At 43.6% G+C, this 26,434-nt stretch overlaps 1 protein-coding gene across 5 annotated transcripts in view; it reads right to left on the bottom strand.

Annotated features, from left to right (window-relative positions):
* The window catches only part of CBFA2T2 (CBFA2/RUNX1 partner transcriptional co-repressor 2), a 54,619-nt gene that overhangs the window by 16,119 nt on the left and 12,066 nt on the right, over positions 1-26,434 (bottom strand). The window contains exons 1-2 of one of the 5 annotated variants that reach the window (XM_056547823.1): positions 15,626-15,771; positions 14,229-14,328 (exon numbers count right to left, since the gene is read on the bottom strand). The exons of 2 other annotated variants lie outside the window; for them this stretch is intronic. Coding sequence is in view for 1 of the 3 variants with exons in the window: in XM_056547824.1 (XP_056403799.1) it covers positions 2,489-2,585 (97 nt within the window). In the remaining 2 variants the exon portion in view is untranslated. Of the gene's footprint in view, positions 1-2,488; positions 2,595-14,228; positions 14,329-15,625; positions 15,785-26,434 lie in introns of those variants that run through there. 2 more of the 5 variants (XM_056547822.1, XM_056547824.1) reach the window with 2 other exon arrangements.

Here is a 26,434-nt window from a genome sequence, read left to right as displayed (position 1 = left end):
CAGGGCGCACTTCTATTCCCCAGCAGGGTATACACCAGGACGCACTTCTATTCCCCAGCAGGGTATACACCAGGACGCACATCTATTCACCAGCAGGGTATACACCAGGACGCACTTCTATTCCCCAGCAGGGTATACACCAGGACGCACTTCTATTCCCCAGCAGGGTATACACCAGGACACACTTCTATTCCCCAGCAGGGTATACACCAGGACGCACTTCTATTCCCCAGCAGGGTATACATCAGGACGCACTTCTATTCCCCAGCAGGGTATACACCAGGACACACTTCTATTCACCAGCAGGGTATACACCAGGACGCACTTCTATTCCCCAGCAGGGTATACACCAGGACACACTTCTATTCCCCAGCAGGGTATACACCAGGACGCACTTCTATTCCCCAGCAGAGTATACACCAGGACGCACTTCTATTCACCAGCAGGGTATACACCAGGACGCACTTCTATTCCCCAGCAGGGTATACACCAGGACGCACTTCTATTCTCTAACAGGGTATACACCAGGACGCACTTCTATTCCCCAGCAGGGTATACACCAGGACGCACTTCTATTCCCCAGCAGGGTATACACCAGGACACACTTCTATTCCCCAGCAGGGTATACACCAGGACACACTTCTATTCCCCAGCAGGGTATACACCAGGACGCACTTCTATTCCCCAGCAGGGTATACACCAGGACGCACTTCTATTCCCCAGCAGGGTATACACCAGGACACACTTCTATTCCCCAGCAGGGTATACACCAGGACGCACTTCTATTCCCCAGCAGGGTATACACCAGGGCGCACTTCTATTCCCCAGCAGGGTATACACCAGGACGCACTTCTATTCCCCAGCAGGGTATACACCAGGGCGCACTTCTATTCCCCAGCAGGGTATACACCAGGACGCACTTCTATTCACCAGCAGGGTATACACCAGGACGCACTTCTATTCCCCAGCAGAGTATACACCAGGACGCACTTCTATTCCCCAGCAGAGTATACACCAGGACGCACTTCTATTCCCCAGCAGGGTATACACCAGGACGCACTTCTATTCCCCAGCAGGGTATACACCAGAGCGCACTTCTATTCCCCAGCAGGGTATACACCAGGACGCACTTCTATTCACCAGCAGGGTATACACCAGGACACACTTCTATTCACCAGCAGGGTATACACCAGGACACACTTCTATTCCCCAGCAGGGTATACACCAGGACGCACTTCTATTCACCAGCAGGGTATACACCAGGACGCACTTCTATTCACCAGCAGGGTATACACCAGGACGCACTTCTATTCACCAGCAGGGTATACACCAGGACACACTTCTATTCCCCAGCAGGGTATACACCAGGACGCACGTCTATTCCCCAGCAGGGTATACACCAGGACACACTTCTATTCACCAGCAGGGTATACACCAGGACACACTTCTATTCACCAGCAGGGTATACACCAGGACGCACTTCTATTCACCAGCAGGGTATACACCAGGACGCACTTCTATTCCCCAGCAGGGTATACACCAGGATACACTTCTATTCACCAGCAGGGTATACACCAGGACACACTTCTATTCACCAGCAGGGTATACACCAGGACGCACTTCTATTCCCCAGCAGGGTATACACCAGGACACACTTCTATTCACCAGCAGGGTATACACCAGGACACACTTCTATTCCCCAGCAGGGTATACACCAGGACGCACTTCTATTCACCAGCAGGGTATACACCAGAGCGCACTTCTATTCCCCAGCAGAGTATACACCAGGACGCACTATCCTTAGTGCTATTAAAAATCAGCTAAATTCCCCACAATGCATATGGATGTGTGAGTGTCCACTCTATAAGTCAGTGGAACTCCCAGCGTGCCCGGACGGCAAAAGGCCTGTCTGCCTCCTCCACAGGATCCTCACTGTCCTTGTAAGGTAAATCAAGTCTTTGCTCTGATCCCTTAGTGCAGTGGTCTTTAAACTGCAGTATTTTAGCTATTGAAAAACAGCAACTCCCAGCATGCCCAAACAGCCAAAGGCCTGTCTACCTCCTCCAGAAGATCCACAATGTCCTATCAAGGTAAACCAAGGCTTCCCTCTAATCTCATCCCTTAGAGCAGTGGTCTTCAAACTGCAGCCCTTCAGGTGCATTATCGTATCCCAACACTTATTTGAAATACATGTCACTTTTTCTGACAGGTGACACCAGTGTATGGATAACAGAGGAGCACACAATAGATGTTACTCACAGATCAGCCTCCTCCTCTTGCAGAATGACCTCTACACAGGTCACAGTGTACGTCCAGTAACTTTTACCAATCATGAATAGGACAGATTCTGTCTATTGTACAAGAATGGCCGTAGGTGTTACATGGGGGCAGATGCCCCGTGGTCCCTCCGGTCACCCCAGGAACAGTGAGTAGGAGATGTCTCCTATATATGAAGGTGTATACTATATACATACACAAGAATACGTACGTGACGAGGGCGGAAAGGAAACGGGCCGCGGGCTACTTGGGTTCCCTGGAGGTGAGGATCCAGAGTGAATCTTCACTTCCATGAGAGACCCAGGCATTAGAGGTCCCCGCTGGCCTCCGGGGACTACAAACTAACAAACATGGCAGAGTGTAAGTACCGGTACCAGGAAGATCGTACACAGGGTGCAGCCAAAAACTACCTATCTTATATGAAGGATAGCCTTATACCTATCCCTATCTTATATGAAGGATAGCCTTATACCTATCTCTATCTTATATGAAGGATAGCCTTATACTTATCCCTATCTTATATGAAGGATAACCTTATACCTATCCCTATCTTATATGAAGGATAACCTTATACCTATCCCTATCTTATATGAAGGATAACCTTATACCTATCCCTATCTTATATGAAGGATAGCCTTATACCTATCCCTATCTTATATGAAGGATAGCCTTATACCTATCCCTATCTTATATGAAGGATAGCCTGATACCTATCTGTATCTTATATGAAGGATAGCCTTATACCTATCTCTATCTTATCCTTATACCTAACATGCTTGAAAAAGACCGTGGTGACGGTCGAAACGTTGTATCCTACCATGAGGCAATAAACACTTTGTTATCCACCATTTTGGAGTGCTGTGGGACAACTTCCTTGCTTTGTATCTTATATGAAGGATAGCCTTATACCTATCTCTATCTTATATGAAGGATAGCCTTATGCCTATCTCTATCTTATATGAAGGATAGCCTTATACCTATCTCTATCTTATATGAAGGATAGCCTTATACCTATCTCTATCTTATATGAAGGATAGCCTTATACCTATCCCTATCTTATATGAAGGATAGCCTTATACCTATCTCTATCTTATATGAAGGATAGCCTTATACCTATCTCTATCTTATATGAAGGATAGCCTTATACCTATCTCTATCTTATATGAAGGATATCCTTATACCTATCTCTATCTTATATGAAGGATAGCCTTATACCTATCTCTATCTTATATGAAGGATAGCCTTATACCTATCTCTATCTTATATGAAGGATAGCCACGTGCGTCTGATAATGAATTAGACGCCATATTGCTCAGGTAATGGTTACGATAGGTCACAGTTTGGAGACCCCTGCACTACGGGGGAACTTGATGAACGATCAACCGTCATGTGACTCCTGGAGAACTACTACCCCCAGCCGGCCCGTGCAGTAGAACACTGAATTACAAGACATTTTCTACATCTGACTTTCCCAGAATCCTCTCTGTGTTTTCTCCCTCGGCTCCGCGGTTAAACCACTTTCCATCTGTTTCCCGTTTCTGCCAGGCTGACGTTAACCTCTACAGCGCCAAAGAGGAGACGGCAGAATATTGGCGAGGGGGGGGCTATATATCGTCCGCACTAGTGCCCACCTGACATACGAAATCACAGGGACCGATGGGACAACGCCGACGAACAGATTGGCGCAACCTAAGAAATCACCTCCCCTCAATGGCTGATAACAGGGAGAAATAGCTTGAATGGAGGAAATTGGGACACGACAGCGGATGAACCTTCGCATGACCTTCGGGGCGTATTAACCCATTTTACGACTTCCGTGCAGGCAATGGGTTATAAGGCGCAATTAACCCTTTCCTCTCCTGGTACCCAGGAGTCAGGGACAACAGCTGAGGCCGCGGCAGTCACTAGAGGAGATGAAAGCGAATCTCCATTCGAGACAATGGGGACAGATGAACGTTGATCCCGGGGGGGGGACACGTGCTGGGCGGCCCCCGGGGCACATCTGTCACCGCACTATACAAAGGCTCCTCACCCTCCTTATTACATACAACGCCCCAGGGGTCTCAGATTGGACGCACGGGCAACAGGTTCGAGGTTTTTAGTTTTTCACAAAAATGTTATATTTGACAGGATCCGACGGCGAATCAAATGACGAAAACTTTATACCTCCGGCTGCCGAAACTAAAAATGATTAAAAAAACTACTAATTAGATCTGCATTAAAAAAGTTGGGGAAAAAAAAGAGAAAACTACATTATTTATATATAAATCACTAAATCAATGACTATATAAAGGGAACCTAAAATAGTAGGTAAAAAATGTACAAAATGGTATCAAAACAGTGATAGCAAAAAATAACAATTTCTGAATGAATGGCGGCCATCAGTGCAGCGGTCATTGCTATGGATGCAATAACTATAATATTCCACGGATAAGTCCTGAACATAGTCCCTATATTTCATTATGGATTCTATTGCACTCAATATGTTCACAAACCTCTGATCTAGGAATTATGGGGTTAAACATCATTCTCCACTGTATAGAACCCCCAGATATCCCTCTGCGGAGGGTCTAGAATAGTTCATTTATGGAGGGTGATGGTTACTGGACACTTGATCCGCTATCGTTAACACCTAATCCATACCTTAGTTTTCTTTTCTCCCACGGTATGGATTTTTGCCCATACCGCTATACCGGTCAGGCTCCTCCCCCACCCTCCGAGTCAATAAAAAAAATTAAACTTACCCGTAATGGGGGTGGTCCGGGCCATCCACCCTTCCTGTAGTGTTCGGCGGCATTCCGGGTGGAGGGTGAACCGGTCCGGGCTGTCCTTCTTCTCCGGGGGTCCTCTTCTCCACTCCGGGCAGGCTCCGGCCTAGTAACGCTGCATAGACGCCGCTGCGCAGTGACGTCAGGTGCGTCGCTTCGCACGGATGTCACTGCGCAGCGGCGTCTATGCAGCGTTACTAGGCCGGAGCCTGCCCGGAGTGGAGAAGAGGACCCCCGGAGAAGAAGGACAGCCCGGACCGGTTCACCCTCCACCCGGAATGCCGCCGGACACTACAGGAAGGATGGATGGCCCGGACCACCCTCCCTGGACGGTCCCTGCAGCAACTGGGAAGGTGAGTCAGGGTTCTGGGATGGACAGGGGTCTGTATAATATACTATACCTACAGTAGGCCCTCCAGCTGTTGCAAAACTACAACTCCCAGCATGCCCGGACAGCCAACGGCTGTCCAGGCATGCTGGGAGTAGTAGTTTTGCAACAGCTGGAAGCACCCCTAGTTGGGAAACACTGACCTATACACTACTATATAGTCCAACATGCTGGGAGTTGTAGTTTTGCAACAGCTGGAGGCTGTAGGGTTGTTTGTTACATCTATATAAAAGGGTACTCCGCTGCCCCGGTGTTCAGATCATTTAGTTCCGTTACGACACCTCAATGCAAGTCTCAATGTAAAAAATAAATAAATACCGCGATACTTTAGAAAAATACCGTGATGCTCATTTTTGGTCATATCGCCAGCACTACATCGCACCTGCGCCAGGTAATCTGTTGGGTCAGGAGGTTGTGCGTTTCAAGCCTCGTTCTGATATTGCTGAAGAGTCCAAGGTAGATGTATATACTATTAGGCTGTCGGATGCGTTCCACAATAGGTTAATAGATATACTATGAGTGTAGCCTAACAGTCATGATTATCGATGGTAATTAACAGTCATGATTATCGATGGTAATTAACAGTCATGATTATCGATGGTAATTAACAGTCATGATTATCGATGGTAATTAACAGTCATGATTATCGATGGTAATTAACAGTCATGACTATCGATGGTAATTAACAGTCATGACTATCGATGGTAATTAACAGTCATGACTATCGATGGTAATTAACAGTCATGACTATCGATGGTAATTAACAGTCATGACTATCGATGGTAATTAACAGTCATGACTATCGATGGTAATTAACAGTCATGACTATCGATGGTAATTAACAGTCATGACTATCGATGGTAATTAACAGTCATGACTATCGATGGTAATTAACAGTCATGACTATCGATGGTAATTAACAGTCATGACTATCGATGGTAATTAACAGTCATGATTATCGATGGTAATTAACAGTCATGACTATCGATGGTAATTAACAGTCATGACTATCGATGGTAATTAACAGTCATGATTATCGATGGTAATTAACAGTCATGATTATCGATGGTAATTAACAGTCATGATTATCGATGGTAATTAACAGTCATGACTATCGATGGTAATTAACAGTCATGACTATCGATGGTAATTAACAGTCATGACTATCGATGGTAATTAACAGTCATGATTATCGATGGTAATTAACAGTCATGACTATCGATGGTAATTAACAGTCATGACTATCGATGGTAATTAACAGTCATGACTATCGATGGTAATTAACAGTCATGACTATCGATGGTAATTAACAGTCATGATTATCGATGGTAATTAACAGTCATGATTATCGATGGTAATTAACAGTCATGACTATCGATGGTAATTAACAGTCATGACTATCGATGGTAATTAACAGTCATGACTATCGATGGTAATTAACAGTCATGACTATCGATGGTAATTAACAGTCATGACTATCGATGGTAATTAACAGTCATGATTATCGATGGTAATTAACAGTCATGACTATCGATGGTAATTAACAGTCATGACTATCGATGGTAATTAACAGTCATGACTATCGATGGTAATTAACAGTCATGACTATCGATGGTAATTAACAGTCATGATTATCGATGGTAATTAACAGTCATGATTATCGATGGTAATTAACAGTCATGACTATCGATGGTAATTAACAGTCATGATTATCGATGGTAATTAACAGTCATGACTATCGATGGTAATTAACAGTCATGACTATCGATGGTAATTAACAGTCATGACTATCGATGGTAATTAACAGTCATGACTATCGATGGTAATTAACAGTCACGACTATCGATGGTAATTAACAGTCACGATTATCGATGGTAATTAACAGTCAGTCATGATTATCGATGGTTATTAACAGTCATGATTATCGATGGTAATTAACAGTCATGATTATCGATGGTAATTAACAGTCATGACTATCGATGGTAATTAACAGTCATGATTATCGATCGTAATTAACAGTCATGATTATCGATGGTAATTAACAGTCATGATTATCGATGGTAATTAACAGTCATGATTATCGATGGTAATTAACAGTCATGATTATCGATCGTAATTAACAGTCATGATTATCGATGGTAATTAACAGTCATGATTATCGATGGTAATTAACAGTCATGACTATCGATGGTAATTAACAGTCATGACTATCGATGGTAATTAACAGTCATGATTATCGATGGTAATTAACAGTCATGATTATCGATGGTAATTAACAGTCATGATTATCGATGGTAATTAACAGTCATGACTATCGATGGTAATTAACATCTTGCACCAAGATAAATACTAACTCTTTTATATGTATCTGTATAGCAGCCTAATGTTTTAATGTAATAAAGTATATTAAGGCTAAATACCAAAATATTATATCTTTATATAGTATAAATGTGCAGCATATAGCGGAGCTGAGCAATCAGTATATTATTAGCTATTTTTGTTAGTTTTTACATTTATTCTCATTTGTTAGACCAGGATTACAGTAGACTCTACATATAAATATATCTATGATTTAATCTAGACAAAAGACGCATATGATATGAAATGGTTAAGCGGCTGAGGTTTCACACAGTCCACTCTGTAAGTCCACTCCGCCTCACATTGAAGCACAATCCTATCCCATGATCCTCCTCTCTTAGGAGGTGGCACTACCTCCATGATCTGGGCTCTCAATGTATCACTTTTACCTGCATGATACTATAAAAAGTGTTTAGTGACAGGAGTATCGCGAGCACGTTTACTGTCGCCAATGTGCTCTTGGAGTCGGTTTTTTAGGGTTCTGAAAGTTTCACCCACATTGTTGACTTGCGGATTCCCCCTTTACTAATAGATCCCCCCCTTAGTATCACAATTTGCAAAGTGTCTATTTCTGTACGTGATCTGTGTCGTGACTCTTACCTACCTGGTGCCTTCACTATGTGGGGACAAACATTTCCCCCGTGGGGGTGTCCCGCAGGGTTAATTAGACGTGAGCCACGTTTGTGAGGAGACGGGAGGTTCAGCGTTACTCTTAGTCTTTTAGATTTCTCCCTCTTCTATATGTAACTTGTGTTGTGGGGGGTAAGAGGTCTCCAATGTGTTTATCTGCTGTTAGGACCCCCAGAACCGGTTCAGAATAGGTCTCATCCGATCGCTCATCTAAGGTCCCGATTATTCTTATCTGATCGTGTACATCCTCCCCATTATTCTTATCTGATCGTGTACATCCTCCCCATTATTCTTATCTGATCGTGTACATCCTCCCCATTATTCTTATCTGATCGTGTACATCCTCCCGATTATTCTTATCTGATCGTGTACACCCTCCCCATTATTCTTATCTGATCGTGTACATCCTCCCGATTATTCTTATCTGATCGTGTACATCCTCCCGATTATTCTTATCTGATCGTGTACATCCTCCCCATTATTCTTATCTGATCGTGTACATTCTCCCCATTATTCTTATCTGATCGTGTACATTCTCCCCATTATTCTTATCTGATCGTGTACATCCTCCCGATTATTCTTATCTGATCGTGTACACCCTCCCCATTATTCTTATCTGATCGTGTACATCCTCCCCATTATTCTTATCTGATCGTGTACATCCTCCCCATTATTCTTATCTGATCGTGTACATCCTCCCCATTATTCTTATCTGATCGTGTACATCCTCCCCATTATTATCTGATCGTGTACATCCTCCCCATTATTCTTATCTGATCGTGTATATCCTCCCCATTATTCTTATCTGATCGTGTACATCCTCCCGATTATTCTTATCTGATCGTGTACATCCTCCCCATTATTCTTATCTGATCATGTACATCCTCCCCATTATTCTTATCTGATCGTGTACATCCTCCCCATTATTCTTATCTGATCGTGTACATCCTCCCCATTATTCTTATCTGATCATGTACATCCTCCCCATTATTCTTATCTGATCGTGTACATCCTCCCCATTATTCTTATCTGATCGTGTACATCCTCCCCATTATTCTTATCTGATCGTGTACATCCTCCCCATTATTCTTATCTGATCGTGTACACCCCCCCCATTATTCTTATCTGATCATGTACATCCTCCCCATTATTCTTATCTGATCGTGTACATCCTCCCCATTATTCTTATCTGATCGTGTACATCCTCCCTATTTTTAGGGGTTAAGAGTCGTGTTCGGTTTGAACTTAGGGTTCTCCTATACGCTTTTTTAAGGGTTTTATTTGGATACCCCCTATAGCTCGTAATCTCAATCTCCGCTCATCAGCTTTGATCTGGAATTCTTCCATTGTTGAGCAATTTCTTCTCATGTGAAGGTGTCGGCCTGTAGGGATATCCTGCTCCAGTGCGAGAGGATGACCGCTGTCCCACCGGAGAAGGGTATTCGTAGCCGTCTCCTTTCTATATACAGAGGTGACCATCTTCCGATACTTTAATCTTCAGATCCAGAAATTCGAGCTGGTGCCCATCAATCGTACCGGTGAGCACCAGCCCCAGATCATTTCCATTAAGTCGCCTTACAAATTTATAAAACTCATCTTCGGTAGAGTCCGAAATAAGTAGAACGTCGTCTATGTAACGTAGATAAATCCCTATGTGGTTTGTCCAAACCTCCATCTCCTCACAAAACAAAAATTGGTCCTCCCACCAGCTGAGGTACATATTAGCATATCTGGGGGCGTAAGGGCTCCCCATGGCTGCACCTCGCTGCTGGGGGAAGGACCGTCCCTCAATAATAAAGTCATTCCTAATCAAAACAAATTCCAATAGCTGTAATACCAATCGGTTGTGTTCATTATACTGCAATCCTCTACGGCAGCTGGTCCTTTTTGGTAAGGGATGGAGGAGTACAGAGCCTCGACCTCTAGTGATGCCAAGAAGGCCCCCTCCCCCATCCTTAAATCTTCAATACGTTTGAGTACGTTTGTGGTGTCTCGTACATAAGACGGAAGGGCCTCAGCACCGACTCCACATATTGGCAGATTGTCTATGCCCAACACAACTGGTCTCCCCCTCACGGGTGGATACATCTTGTGAATTTTCGGGGTGCACCCTGGGGTTTGTGGGTATAAGATATTCATATTCCGTCTTGTCAATTAGGTTTGCAGTCAAGGCTCCTCTGTAAAGGTGTTGGGGTCATTCATGAGGGGTGTAGCATTGTCTTCCAGTATTTTTAGGCACATGGCCCTATATTCATCCCTGGTCATCAGTACAATGTTACCCCCCTTATCGGAGGGTTTGATGACCAGGGATGAATCTTTAGGGAGACCAGCACATTAATAGAAAAAAAATTCTGTAATTAGTATATATATATATATATAGTCCTTTACTTCCAGGACTAAGCACTATACATATCTAGTCCTTTACTTCCAGGACTAAGCACTATACATATCTAGTCCTTTACTTCCAGGACTAAGCACTATACATATCTAGTCCTTTACTTCCAGGACTAAGCACTATACATATCTAGTCCTTTACTTCCAGGACTAAGCACTATATATATATATATATATATATATATATATATATATCTAGTCCTTTACTTCCAGGACTAAGCACTATATATATATCTCTAGTCCTTTACTTCAAGGATTAAGCACTATATATATCTAGTCCATTACTTCCAGGACTAAGCACTATATATATATATCTCTAGTCCTTTACTTCAAGGATTAAGCACTATATATATCTAGTCCATTACTTCAAGGACTAAGTACTATATATATCTAGTCCTTTACTTCCTGGACTAAGCACTATATATATCTCTAGTCCTTTACTTCCAGGACTAAGCACTATAAATATATATCTAGTCCATTACTCAGGACTAAGCACTATACATATCTAGTCCATTACTTCCAGGACTAAGCACTAATATATATATAGTCCTTTACTTTCAGGACTAAGCACTATATATATCTCTAGTCCTTTACTTCCAGGACTAAGCACTATATATATCTGGTCCTTCACTTCCAGGACTAAGCACTATATATATCTGGTCCTTCACTTCCAGGACTAAGCACTATATATATATCTCTAGTCCTTTACTTTCAGGACTAAGCACTATATATATCTCTAGTCCTTTACTTTCAGGACTAAGCACTATATATATATCTCTAGTCCTTTACTTTCAGGACTAAGCACTATATATATCTCTAGTCCTTTACTTTCAGGACTAAGCACTATATATATCTCTAGTCCTTTACTTTCAGGACTAAGCACTATATATATCTCTAGTCCTTTACTTTCAGGACTAAGCACTATATATATCTGGTCCTTCACTTCCAGGACTAAGCACTATATATATCTGGTCCTTTACTTTCAGGACTAAGCACTATATATATATCTCTAGTCCTTTACTTTCAGGACTAAGCACTATATATATCTCTAGTCCTTTACTTTCAGGACTAAGCACTATATATATCTCTAGTCCTTTACTTTCAGGACTAAGCACTATATATTATATCTCTAGTCCTTTACTTTCAGGACTAAGCACTATATATATCTCTAGTCCTTTACTTTCAGGACTAAGCACTATATATATCTGGTCCTTCACTTCCAGGACTAAGCACTATATATATCTGGTCCTTCACTTCCAGGACTAAGCACTATATATATCTGGTCCTTCACTTCCAGGACTAAGCACTATATATATCTGGTCCTTCACTTCCAGGACTAAGCACTATATATATCTGGTCCTTCACTTCCAGGACTAAGCACTATATATATAGTTTGAAACGCGTTGGGGCATTAATCTGAGCAGAGTTCTGGAAAAAAAATAAAGAAACAATTTCCAACGTGTAGCGCAGCGTTTCCAAACATTGCAAAACTACAACTACAGTTGTAGTTTTGCAACAGCTGGAGGCCCCCTGGTTGGGAAACACTGACGTATCGACACTACATATTTTTTTAACGCTTCTAACACTGATGTAGTTTTTACCTGAGAACTGGAGGTGTAAAGATTTGACCCCCCCATAGAGTCATCTATCCAGGCAGCTCCTAAAAGGCCGTTACCCAGCTTTTCTGGGGTCCTGATTTGAGGGGCGTAGAAGATGCCGTTGCCCCGGAGGTCTCCCTTTCTTATATAAAGCATTATAGTCGTTACGGATTTCTGTGCCCCTATAACTAGTAAACAGGCGAAAGTTTCATAACAAAAAGATTTTTTGCCAATTTTCGGACAAACTTTTGCGCGGTTCATATTGTCCCATGTAGTGAACACCTCGCCACAATACAGCAGCTACATTTACCTTATCCGCTTTATCCAGGCGACACGTGGTCGGTCATGGACAATAATGGGCCGATTCTGCACGCTCAAAAGATAGGACAATGTTCCCAACCAGGGTGCCTCCAGCTATTGCAAAACTATAACTCTCAGCATGCCCGGACAGCCAAAGGCTCTTGGAATGAGAGGGACACCTTGATTTACTTTTCAGGGACAGTGTGGATCCTATTGAGGAGGCTGACAGGCTTTTGGCTGTTCTGGCATTATGGAACCCATTCATTTTATTGTCCCCGTATTGCAGAGGTCTCCAAACTGTGTCCCTCCAGATGTTGCAAAACTACATCTCCCAAATGCTGCTGAGGTGAGAGGGAAGCCTTGATTCACCTTTCTGGGACAGTGTAAATCCTCAGGAGGAGGCAGACAGGCAAAGTGACAACTCCCAGCATGCTCGGGCAGCTGAAGGCTGTCCAGGCATGCTAGGAGATGTAGTTTTGCAACAGCTGGAGCCACATTGGTTGGAAACACTGCTATAGGTGGTGCAGAGGTATCAGTAATTAGCAGTCAGTTGCAAAACTACAATTCCCAGCATGTCCGGACCGCCAAAGGATGTTGAGATGAGAGGGAAGCCTTGATTTACCTTTCAGAGACTGCGTGGATCCTCTGGAGGAGGCAGACAGAGTTCTGGCTGTCCAGACATGCTGGGAGTTGTAGTTTTGCAACAGCTGGAAAATCACTGTTTGGAAACACTGCCTTATCAGTCTTATCGCAACTCCCAGTCTGCTTGGACATTCAAAGCCTGTCTACCTCCTCCAGAGAATCCCCAATGTCCCTGAAAGGTAAATCAAGGCTTTTGCATGCTAGATTTGTAACAGCCAGAGGCCCCCTGGTTGGGAAACACTGAATTTTTATTGGCCTTGTTCCTAATACAGTAATAGTGTTTTATAAAAACAATAGCGATCAATGACGCCCGACATGTTTCTCAAGGACGTCCTCAGCGTGAGGCGTAGAGCAATGGCTGCACCAAATTTATTATTGAACAGCGCGCACGCACAACAGCAATGAGACGGCATTTACCAAGACTGCAGGATACAGCACAACCCTCAATATGGGGCATGAAGAACAGGGGCCCCGTCTCTATAGTAGGGGCCCCTATAACTATGGCGTACAGGGATACAGCAGCCATGTAATACTTCCGGGGGGGGGGGGAAGATACAAAATTAAAAAGGAAAATTTCCAAATCTCTTTTAACCCTTAATATTAAATTACACAGCGGCCGACATGAAAACAGTGGAACCTCTGCAGGTAAAGCCAATGTCCCGCACAACAATGCGAGCATGCCCAGCTCGGCCGAGCATCCATGTCTCCTTGTCTCCCCTGAAGTCTGCAGTTGGAGAAGAGTCGAGGAGACCCCATACACCATAGTAGATCAGTGGTCTCCAAACTGTGGATCTCCAGCTGTTGCAAACTCACAACTCCCAGCATTTCTGGACAGCCAAAGGCTGCTGAGATGAGAGGGAAGCCTTGATTTACCTTTCAGTGACAGTGTGGATCTTCTAGAGGAAGCAGACAGGTCTATGGTTGTCCGGGCATGCTGGGAGTTGATGCTGAGCTCCAGGCACGTTCTGTATCTCTAGAAAGGATAAGAGATGGTTCTGCAGCCATCTTGTGTGTTTGTAAAAAATAGTCGGATCGAAACATTGCACAAAACGGATGAATGAACACAACGCAACGATACGTATGCAGGATATATATGTCCCAGATAACTACCTATACCTATATACCATCTATACCACCTATATACCACAAATACTATATGCTACCTATATACCACAGATACCTATATACCACAGATACCTATATACCACCTATATACCACAGATACCTATATACCACCTATATACCACAGATACCTATATACCACCTATACCTATATGCCATCTATACCACCTATATACCACCTATATACCACAGATACCTATAAACCACCTATACCTATATGCCATCTATACCACCTATATACCACCTATATACCACAGATACCTATATACCAGATACCTATATACCTCAGATACCTATATACCACCTATATACCACAGATACCTATATACCACAGATACCTATATACCTCAGATACCTATATACCACCTATATACCACAGATACCTATATACCACAGATACCTATATGCCATCTATACCACCTATATACCACCTATATACCACAGATACCTATATACCACAGATACCTATATACCTCAGATACCTATATACAACCTATATACCACAGATACCTATATACCACAGATCCCTATATACCACAGATCCCTATATACCACAGATCCCTATATACCACAGATCCCTATATACCACAGATACCTATATACCACAAATACTATATGCCACAGATACCTTTATATCACCTATATACCACAGATACCTATATACCACAGATACCTATATACCACAGATACCTATATACCACAAATACTATATGCCACAGATACCTATATACCACAGATACCTATATACCACAGACCCCTATATACCACCTATACCTATAAACCACCTATACCTATATACCACCTATATACCACCTATATACCACATCCCACCCATGGATTATTACACCATATATCCCATTATTCTGTTGGATACGCGGTCGTCCTATCTCTGTATCCACCGCAGGACAGAACGCGTTATCAACGATCCACTATATCAGCGCTCAATAATCTGCTGGACATAACCAAAGCCGTTAACCAGCCGCGCTCTCAGATACGTAACGCTTTTTTCCCCTATTATAACGGTCGTCTTTAACCCCTTCTGCAGCGTCTTATAAAATATAAATAAAACCCATCTGCAGTAGGGATGCGATTATTGATCGGTAGTCAAGGACACGGGGAGGGGAGCACCGACAGGCGAAGAGACTTACCGTCTGCGGATCCGCGGGCGTGGAATTCCGGTGGGATATTTTCTTGGGTTAAGTTGAGTGGGATCCCCCCCCCCCTTAACACATCTGTGATTCCTCAGCGCGTTGGAAGGAGCCGGAACGTTCTGGCGCAGATGGACTGCAGATGTGTTGTCAAACTGAATTATCCCCCCCCCCCCCTCCTGCCAGGGAGAGAGAAAGAGCCCCCTCCTGCCTAGATCTGCCTGGCGCTCTGTTACTAGGGCTTCTCTGTGTCACCAGATATACACCTACCGCTGGCTCCGAGCCAATAGGACGGGAAGTCCTCCATAGAGACTGCTCATGGCCCGAAACGCATGGAACGCCGGAAGAGAGAAGGCCGCAAAACCCTCTGCCCCTACCCAACCCACCGGGGACACATCCAGCATCTATCTGGGATTCCCAAAAAACATTTCAATTTGATTTTTATTTAGATTTTTTTGTTTAATATATTTTTACTATTTTATTATGTTTTATATCCTGTATATTTTATTATGTGTTATATCCTGTATATCTATATTTATTATGTTTTATATACTGTATATCTATATTTATTATGAGTTATATCCTGTATATCTATATTTATTATGTGTTATATCCTGTATATCTATATTTATTATGTCTTATATCCTGTATATTTTATTATGTTTTATATCCTGTATACCTATATTTATTATGTCTTATATCCTGTATATCTATATTTATTATGTTTTATATACTGTATATCTATATTTATTATGCTTTATATACTGTATATTTTATTATTATGTTTTATATACTGTATATCTATATTTATTATGTCTTATATACTGTATATCTATTTTATTATGTTTTATATCCTGTATATCTATTTTTATGTGTTATATCCTGTATATCTATATTTATTATGTGTTATATCCTGTATACCTATATTTATTATGTGTTATATCCTGTATATCTATTTTTATGTGTTATATCCTGTATATCTATATTTATTATGTGTTATATCCTGTATACCTATATTTATTATGTGTTATATCCTGTATATCTATTTTTATGTGTTATATCCTGTATATCTATATTTATTATGTGTTATATACTGTATATCTATTTTATTATGTTTTATATCCTGTATATTTTATTATGTTTTATATCCTGTATATCTATTTTTATGTGTTATATCCTGTATACCTATATTTATTGTGTTATATACTGTATATCTATTTTTATGTGTTATATCCTGTATATCTATTTTTATGTGTTATATCCTGTATACCTATATTTATTATGAGTTATATCCTGTATATCTATATTTATTATGTGTTATATACTGTATATCTATTTTATTATGTTTTATATCCTGTATATTTTATTATGTTTTATATCCTGTATATCTATTTTTATGGGTTATATACTGTATATCTATTTTTATGTGTTATATCCTGTATACCTATATTTTTATGTGTTATATCCTGTATACCTATATTTATTATGTCTTATATCCTGTATATCTATTTTATTATGTGTTATATACTGTATATCTATTTTTATTATGTCTTATATCCTGTATACCTATATTTATTATGTCTTATATCCTGTATACCTATATTTATTATGTCTTATATCCTGTATATCTATATTTATTGTCTTATATCCTGTATATCTATTTTATTATGTTTTATATCCTGTATATTTTATTATGTGTTATATCCTGTATACCTATATTTATTATGTCTTATATCCTGTATATCTATTTTATTATGTGTTATATACTGTATATCTATATTTATTATGAGTTATATCCTGTATACCTATATTTATTATGAGTTATATCCTGTATATCTATATTTATTATGTCTTATATCCTGTATACCTATATTTATTATGTGTTATATACTGTATATCTATATTTATTATGTCTTATATACTGTATACCTATATTTATTATGTCTTATATACTGTATATCTATTTTATTATGTCTTATATCCTGTATACTTATTTTTATTGAATGTCACTTTGTATCTCTCTGAGTAAAATGTAGGAATGTCAACATGCACTTTAATTTAACTTAATTTTTATATATATAAAACAAGATTCTAACTAATTAACATTAATATATATATATTTTGTGTTACTTTGTATCTCTCTGTAGGAATGTCAATATCCGCCTTTTTTTTTTATTTATTTATTTATTTTACTGAATTTTTATTTACTATATATATATATTTATTATTTAGACTTTTTTGTTATATATTTATTTTTATTGTGTTACATTGTATCTCTTGTTACTACTGTTTTGTTGGCCGGATGAACATTTATTGGGGAGATGATGGGGGAGAAAGCCAACACCATACTCTAGGCCAGTGGTCTCCAAACTGTGGACCTCCAGCTGTTGCAAAACTACAACTCCCAGCATGCCCGAACAGCCAACGGCTGTCCGGACATGCTGGGGGTTGTAGTTTTGCAACAGCAGGAGGCATACTGGTTGAGAAACACTTCTATATACAAATCTTAACCCTTCCAGTACTTAGCTGCTGTATGCTCCACAGGAAGTTGTGTAGTTCTTTCCAGTCTGACTATAGTGCTCTCTGCTGACACGTCTGTCCATGTCAAGTCTGTCCACTGTCCAAATCCCCATAGGAAACCTCTCCTGCTCTAGACAGTTCCTGACATGGACAGAGGTGGCAGCAGAGAGCACTGTGGTCAGACTGGAAAGAACTACACAACTTCCTATGGAGCATACAGCAGCTGATAAGTACTGGAAGGGTTAAGATTTTTTTATATAGAAATAATTTACAAACCTGTAGAACTTTCAGCCACCAGTTGATTTTCAAATATTTTTTTCCCCCACCAGAGTACCCCTTTAACTACATGTGCATGCTCAGCTTGGCCGAGCATGCACGTGCATTGCCTGTGTTTACAATCCTTTCTATGGAATTCGCTCAGAAATGCATTGTCACCTAATGCGACGGCGCGTCTCCGAGCAGTCCTAGCCGCAAAAATTCCTCCGCATGAATTGGGCCTCAGGAGTCCCGTGACGGAACGTTCCACGTATGAACCCAGCGGCGGAATTACCATAGAGGTCGATTGGGGGCAGAATCTCCACAAGGGCTTTCTGTAGTGTGAACATACCCCTAACCTATCTCTAACCGCACACAAGGCCCCCGGACGCCGCAGTCACCGTCGACATCACGTCCGAATAACAGAGGAGATTCGTGGACACTGGATCTACGGAGAAATCCCCGCGGACGTATCGAGTGTCCAGGAAGGAAAGCGAAAAAACAAACACCGCCCCCCGATGGGGAGACAGCCAACCCCATAATCTAGGCCAGCGGTCTCCAAACTGTGGACCTCCAGCTGTTACACAACTACAACTCCCAGCATGTCCTGACTGCATCACTCATTGTATAGGGCAGTGGTCTCCAAACTGTGGACCTCCAGATGTTACACAACTACAACTCCCAGCATGTCCTGACTGCATCACTCATTGTATAGGGCAGTGGTCTCCAAACTGTGGACCTCCAGATGTTACACAACTACAACTCCCAGCATGTCCTGACTGCATCACTCATTGTATAGGGCAGTGGTCTCCAAACTGTGGACCTCCAGCTGTTACACAACTACAACTCCCAGCATGCCCTGACTGCATCACTCATTGTATAGGGCAGTGGTCTCCAAACTGTGCACCTCCAGATGTTACACAACTACAACTCCCAGCATGCCCTGACTGCATCACTCATTGTATAGGGCAGTGGTCTCCAAACTGTGGACCTCCAGCTGTTGCTAAACTACAACTCCCAGCATGTCCTGACTGCATCACTCATTGTATAGGGCAGTGGTCTCCAAACTGTGGGCCTCCAGCTGTTGCTAAACTACAACTCCCATCATGCTGGGAGTTGTAGTTTTGAAACAGCTGGAGGTCCACAGTTTTGAGACCACTGCTCTAGGGAAAGCATAAGACATCTTACATGCCCAACTACATCTGTTGGGGGGGGGGGGGGGGGTCAGTGGTCTCCCATATACATTACACGGTTGGTCTGTAAGACTTTTCTGCAATGTGTGGGGGGGGGGGGGGGACAATGATGATCGTTAACTATGGAGATATTGAGATCAGGAGACGATCTTCTCCAATACATGACTTGGTACGGTCCAGCAGCAATGACAAGTAATCGTATCTCCAAACAATTCATTACGCAGACGACCATAAGGGCCATGGACGATGGAGGAACCGAGATTAGGAAATGATCTTCTCAATTACATGACTTGGTACGGTCCAGGAGCAGATGACCCTAAGGCGCCGCTGTGGTGATCGTCGACTATGGAGATCAGGAAACGTTCTTCTCATCTTCAAGCAATTCATTATACAGACGACCGAAGAGGCCATGGATTATGGCGGAAGAACCGAGATCAGGGAAAAGATCTTCTCAACCACATAACTTGGTACGGTCCAGGAGCAGGTGACCATAAGGCGCCATAAGCATAGACAAGAAGAAGCATAGACAGACAAGAAGAAGCATAGACAAGAAGAAGCATAGACAGACAAGAAGAAGCATAGACAAGAAGCATAGACAGACAAGAAGAAGCATAGACAAGAAGAAGCATAGACAAGAAGAAGCATAGACAAGAAGAAGCATAGACAGACAAGAAGAAGCATAGACAGACAAGAAGAAGCATAGACAGACAAGAAGAAGCATAGACAGACAAGAAGAAGCATAGACAGACAAGAAGAAGCATAGACAGACAAGAAGAAGCATAGACAGACAAGAAGAAGCATAGACAGACAAGAAGAAGCATAGACAGACAAGAAGAAGCATAGACAGACAAGAAGAAGCATAGACAGACAAGAAGAAGCATAGACAGACAAGAAGAAGCATAGACAAGAAGAAGCATAGACAAGAAGAAGCATAGACAGACAAGAAGAAGCATAGACAGACAAGAAGAAGCATAGACAAGAAGACGACCATAAGGCACATGGACTATGAAGGAATAGGGATCAGGAAACTCAGTTACATAACTAGGTAGTCAGGGCCGGCTCTGCTTATAGGCAAAATAGGCAGCCCCCTAGGGCACCCTCTTGATGGGGGCGCCACTCTGCCTGCTGCAATAAAGTTAGTCAGCATCCAAAGCTCCCGCCCACCACGCTACACCTGCTTCAGCCTGCTGGGGGAGCACAGCGCCACCTCTGAGGCAGACAGGGGCGATCACTAAGGTCAGGTCCATCCAACATCCTGACTAGAGATGAGCGAACTTACAGTAAATTCGATTCGTCACAAACTTCTCGGCTCGGCAGTTGATGACTTATCCTGCATAAATGAGTTCAGCTTTCTGGTGCTCCAGTGGCTGGAGACTCTCCTAGGACTGTATCCACCTTTTCCAGCCACCGGAGCACCGGAAAGCTGAACTAATTTATGCAGTTCCCTCATCTCTAATCCTGACATCGCACGCACCTACATACATCAGGGGGGGGGGGGGGGGAGCCAGTGGGTGGGGTCAAGGGGCAGCAAAATTAGCTTTTGCCTAGGGGGGGCAAAAATTCTTGCACCAGGCCTGGGTACAGTCCAGCCGCAAGACAAGTGGTGACATCTCTAATCAACGACAACCAGGGGCCAAAGACTATGAAGGAAACGATCTCCCCAATGTCATAACTTGGTACGGTCCAGAAGCACGATACAGACGATCATAAGGGGCCAAAGACTATGAAGGAAACGATCTCCCCAATGTCATAACTTGGTACGGTCCAGAAGCACGATACAGACGATCATAAGGGGCCAAAGACTATGAAGGAAACGATCTCCCCAATGACATAACTTGGTACGGTCCAGAAGCACGATACAGACGATCATAAGGGGCCAAAGACTATGAAGGAAACGATCTCCCCAATGACATAACTTGGTACGGTCCAGAAGCATGATACAGACGATCATAAGGGGCCAAAGACTATGAAGGAAACGATCTCCCCAATGACATAACTTGGTACGGTCCAGAAGCACGATACAGACGATCATAAGGGGCCAAAGACTATGAAGGAAACGATCTCCCCAATGACATAACTTGGTACGGTCCAGAAGCACGATACAGACGATCATAAGGGGCCAAAGACTATGAAGGAAACGATCTCCCCAATGTCATAACTTGGTACGGTCCAGAAGCACGATACAGACGATCATAAGGGGCCAAAGACTATGAAGGAAACGATCTCCCCAATGTCATAACTTGGTACGGTCCAGAAGCACGATACAGACGATCATAAGGGGCCAAAGACTATGAAGGAAACGATCTCCCCAATGTCATAACTTGGTACGGTCCAGAAGCACGATACAGACGATCATAAGGGGCCAAAGACTATGAAGGAAACGATCTCCCCAATGTCATAACTTGGTACGGTCCAGAAGCACGATACAGAGGACCATAAAGGACCGATTCACACACGGCGGACTTCATCTTCCACCGTCTCCCTCGAGGGAACAGAACTTTGTAGAAATCCACGGCCTGTGACCATAAAAACAACCTGGTGGAGATAATTGGCGGCCATTTTCATTAACCATTATCTGGCCATTCTAATGGTTCCTCTCATTGTTTATGGCTAAATAACCGTATTGTGCGTCTATCGTCTCCTGTTATAACGATGGAATTAAGATCCAGCGTCTGATTTCTGGAGATATCTGATGAAAGGTTCCCAGGAGCGCAGATCCTCCGGCCATTAATTGTCCCCCCGCCCCCCCAGAAGGAGCGGAGAGGAGGTTGGGCTGACATTCCAGAGGACGAGGCTCCAGGATGTCTGATGGAGGCCGCGCTCCCCCCCCCTCCTGTACACAGCGTGTCATTACTGCATGGCCTGGGGGGCCGGGGCGGACCATGTGTGCGCTCTACACGGGGGGGACTCGCTGCTTGTTTACAAACCCAAAGAAAACCATATTCCCCTGAGAAACGTTACGTCCAGAATAGAAACCCGTAAATGTTTCATACAGAGAATCCGAAAATTCCAACTGAAACCTGGAAAACATCGGAGCAGCGAACGGCAGGAGATACAAGGATCGGTCACATGGGAGGTCACATGGGAGGTCACATGGGAGGCCGCCAACGGATTGTGGGAACAGACGCCTAAAATAGCACGATAACAAAATCTAATGTGAAAGTCAAAAAATCATATGAATAAGAAGTACAAGGGTGCGATCTAACATGAATATAATAAAGGGGAACTCCAGTCATGAAAAACATTTCCCCTATACACAGGACATGGGCTAAGTGCCTGATCTCAGGGTCAGACCCCCCACAACCTCCAGACCGGGCCCGACTCCCCCCACTGAGCACTCCGACCCCCCACAACCTCCAGACCGGGCCTGACTCCCCCTACTGAGCACTCCGACCCCCCACAACCTCCAGACCGGGCCCAACTCCCCCCACTGAGCACTCCGACCCCCCACAACCTCCAGACCGGGCCCGACTCCCCCCACTGAGCACTCCGACCCCCCACAATCTCCAGACCGGGCCCGACTCCCCCCACTGAGCACTCCGACCCCCCACAATCTCCAGACCGGGCCCGACTCCCCCCACTGAGCACTCCGACCCCCCACAACCTCCAGACCGGGCCCGACTCCCCCCACTGAGCACTCCGACCCCCCACAACATCCACACCGGGCACGACTCCCCCTACTGAGCACTCCGACCCCCCACAACCTCCAGACCGGGCCCGACTCTCCCCACTGAGCACTCCGACCCCCCACAACCTCCAGACCGGGCCCGACTCCCCCCACTGAGCACTCCGACCCCCCACAACATCCACACCGGGCACGACTCCCCCTACTGAGCACTCCGACCCCCCACAACCTCCAGACCGGGCCCAACTCCCCCCACTGAGCACTCCGACCCCCCACAACCTCCAGACCGGGCCCAACTCCCCCCACTGAGCACTCCGACCCCCCACAATCTCCAGACCGGGCCCGACTCCCCCCACTGAGCACTCCGACCCCCCACAATCTCCAGACCGGGCCCGACTCCCCCCACTGAGCACTCCGACCCCCCACAACATCCACACCGGGCACGACTCCCCCTACTGAGCACTCCGACCCCCCACAACCTCCAGACCGGGCCCGACTCCCCCCACTGAGCACTCCGACCCCCCACAATCTCCAGACCGGGCCCGACTCCCCCCACTGAGCACTCCGACCCCCCACAACATCCACACCGGGCACGACTCCCCCTACTGAGCACTCCGACCCCCCACAACCTCCAGACCGGGCCCGACTCCCCCCACTGAGCACTCCGACCCCCCACAATCTCCAGACCGGGCCCGACTCCCCCCACTGAGCACTCCGACCCCCCACAACCTCCAGACCGGGCCTGACTCCCCCCCACTGAGCATGCCGACCCCCCACAACCTCCAGACCGGGCCTGACTCCCCCCACCTAATCTCTAGAACAGGCCAGGAAAAGATACCTGCGACAAGCTCCGAAGTTGAAGAAGTGGTCTCCAAACTGTGGACCCTCCAGCTGTTACAAATCTATAACTCTAAGCATACCAGGACAGCCAACTGCTGTCCGGGCATGCTGGGAGTTATAGTTTTGTAACAACTGGAGCGCTGCAGTTTAAAGACCACTGCACTAAGGGATGAGATGAGCAGGAAGCCTTGATTTACCTTGCAGGGACAGTGTGGATCCTCTGGAGGTGGCAGACAGGGCTTTGGCTGCCCAGGCATGCTGAGAATTGTAGTTTAGCAACAGCTGGAGGAGAACACCGATATATACTGTTGTAATTGGTCAGTTTAGGGTATTTTTAGTTTCACTCGTGCAATAACAGCGCCACAACCATCCTCAGGTGGTGTGTGGTATTACATCCCAGCTCTAGTCACTTCAATGGAACCACAACATTGTAACATTTTTGGCGCTTATACATTAAATACGCAATATAGATTACGACGCGTAAACCACGCGCACTTTATCGTTATTGTGCTGTATTTTCGTAAGTAATTTACATTTTTTTCATGATCCCTGGCGATTACATATACGTTGACCTTTCACCTTTGTAGCGCCATTCTTTAGTCCTTCATTATAATTCCTTTTATGTATAATATATGGAAACTTTCTCATTTTAACTTTTTTTTCCTACGGTACAGAATGGCGTACGGCAGATTACGGTGAAGGTTTCATATAACTGTGGGGGATTGGTAAAGGCGGCGTTTACCCCCTGGAGACCTATCCCCAACTCGCAGTCTACGTTCTTTATGATATATATTTACTAAAAAAACAATAAAAACGCTCCATTTATCCGCAGGGGCCTCCAATAGTAAGTGATACCCACAGCGCGTTCACCCCGCGGCGCCCGCTCCGCTACGTACATTGTGTCCTATCTGCATATTGTTCGGATATAAATAACTTGTTGAGGGACAAAGATGGCCGCCTCCTGTGTAAACCCCTCGGCCCCGCAGGTTGAGCAATTTCAGGAAATAGAAATGTGTATTTTCCCATGTTTTCTTCTTTGGCGCAGAATTCCGGAGGTAAATAATCCATTAGTATGAGCCGATTGTTATGGAAGCGATGCCAGGATCATGGAGGGCGTCTATTGTGCGGCAGCTAATAGGCGGCCATTGGGAGCTCATTATCCTGACAATGGCCGCTCGGGGCCTGAGGGAAATGTTTTGTCACCCGGCTGTTAACATCTAAATACCGCACCGCGCCTGTTCACACCGCGCAGCATCTGCCGCAAACAATACAAGTCAGGGGGGGGGGGGGGGTGAAGAGACATATGGAGGGCGGAGACAGGGAGACGTCATTGTCTGTCACAGGACACAAGGGGTTAATGACTAATGGCGCCCTCCCCCCACCGCCTGAGGTAACGCAGACACCTGGAGAGAAGTGCGGAGAGTCCCAGGTGTCATAGGAGAAACACCTGCCCCCTCCCTGTACACACCTGGCGGCTCCCACAGCCAATAGTCACCGACTAACAGCCGCTCATACAGGATTATGGGGTCAGGGATGGAGCGCGTCCGGATATATACAGGAGTATACAGATAGATACAGGAGTATACAGATACACACAGGAGTATACAGATATATACAGGAGTATACAGATATATATATATATACACACACACACACACAGGAGTATACAGATATATATACACACAGGAGTATACAGATATATATACACACAGGAGTATACAGATATATATATATACACACACAGGAGTATACAGATATATATATATATATATATATATACACACAGGAGTATACAGATATATATACACACAGGAGTATACAGATATATATACACACAGGAGTATACAGATATATATACACACAGGAGTATACAGATATATATACACACAGGAGTATACAGATATATATACACACAGGAGTATACAGATATATATACACACAGGAGTATACAGATATATATACACACAGGAGTATACAGATATATATACACACAGGAGTATACAGATATATATACACACAGGAGTATACAGATATATATATATACACACAGGAGTATACAGATATATATATATACACACAGGAGTATACAGATATATATATATACACACAGGAGTATACAGATATATATATATACACACAGGAGTATACAGATATATATATATACACACAGGAGTATACAGATATATATATATATATATATATACACACACAGGAGTATACAGATATATATATATATATATACACAGGAGTATACAGATATATATATATATATATACACACAGGAGTATACAGATATATATATATATATATATATATATATATATATATATATATATACACACAGGAGTATACAGATATATATATACACACACAGGA

Source organism: Hyla sarda, chromosome 12, assembly GCF_029499605.1.
Source record: "Hyla sarda isolate aHylSar1 chromosome 12, aHylSar1.hap1, whole genome shotgun sequence".
In the NCBI taxonomy this organism is placed as follows: Eukaryota; Metazoa; Chordata; class Amphibia; order Anura; family Hylidae; genus Hyla; species Hyla sarda.
The sequence above is the reverse complement of the archived record's forward strand: the minus strand, read 5'-3'. Positions and strand labels throughout refer to the sequence as shown.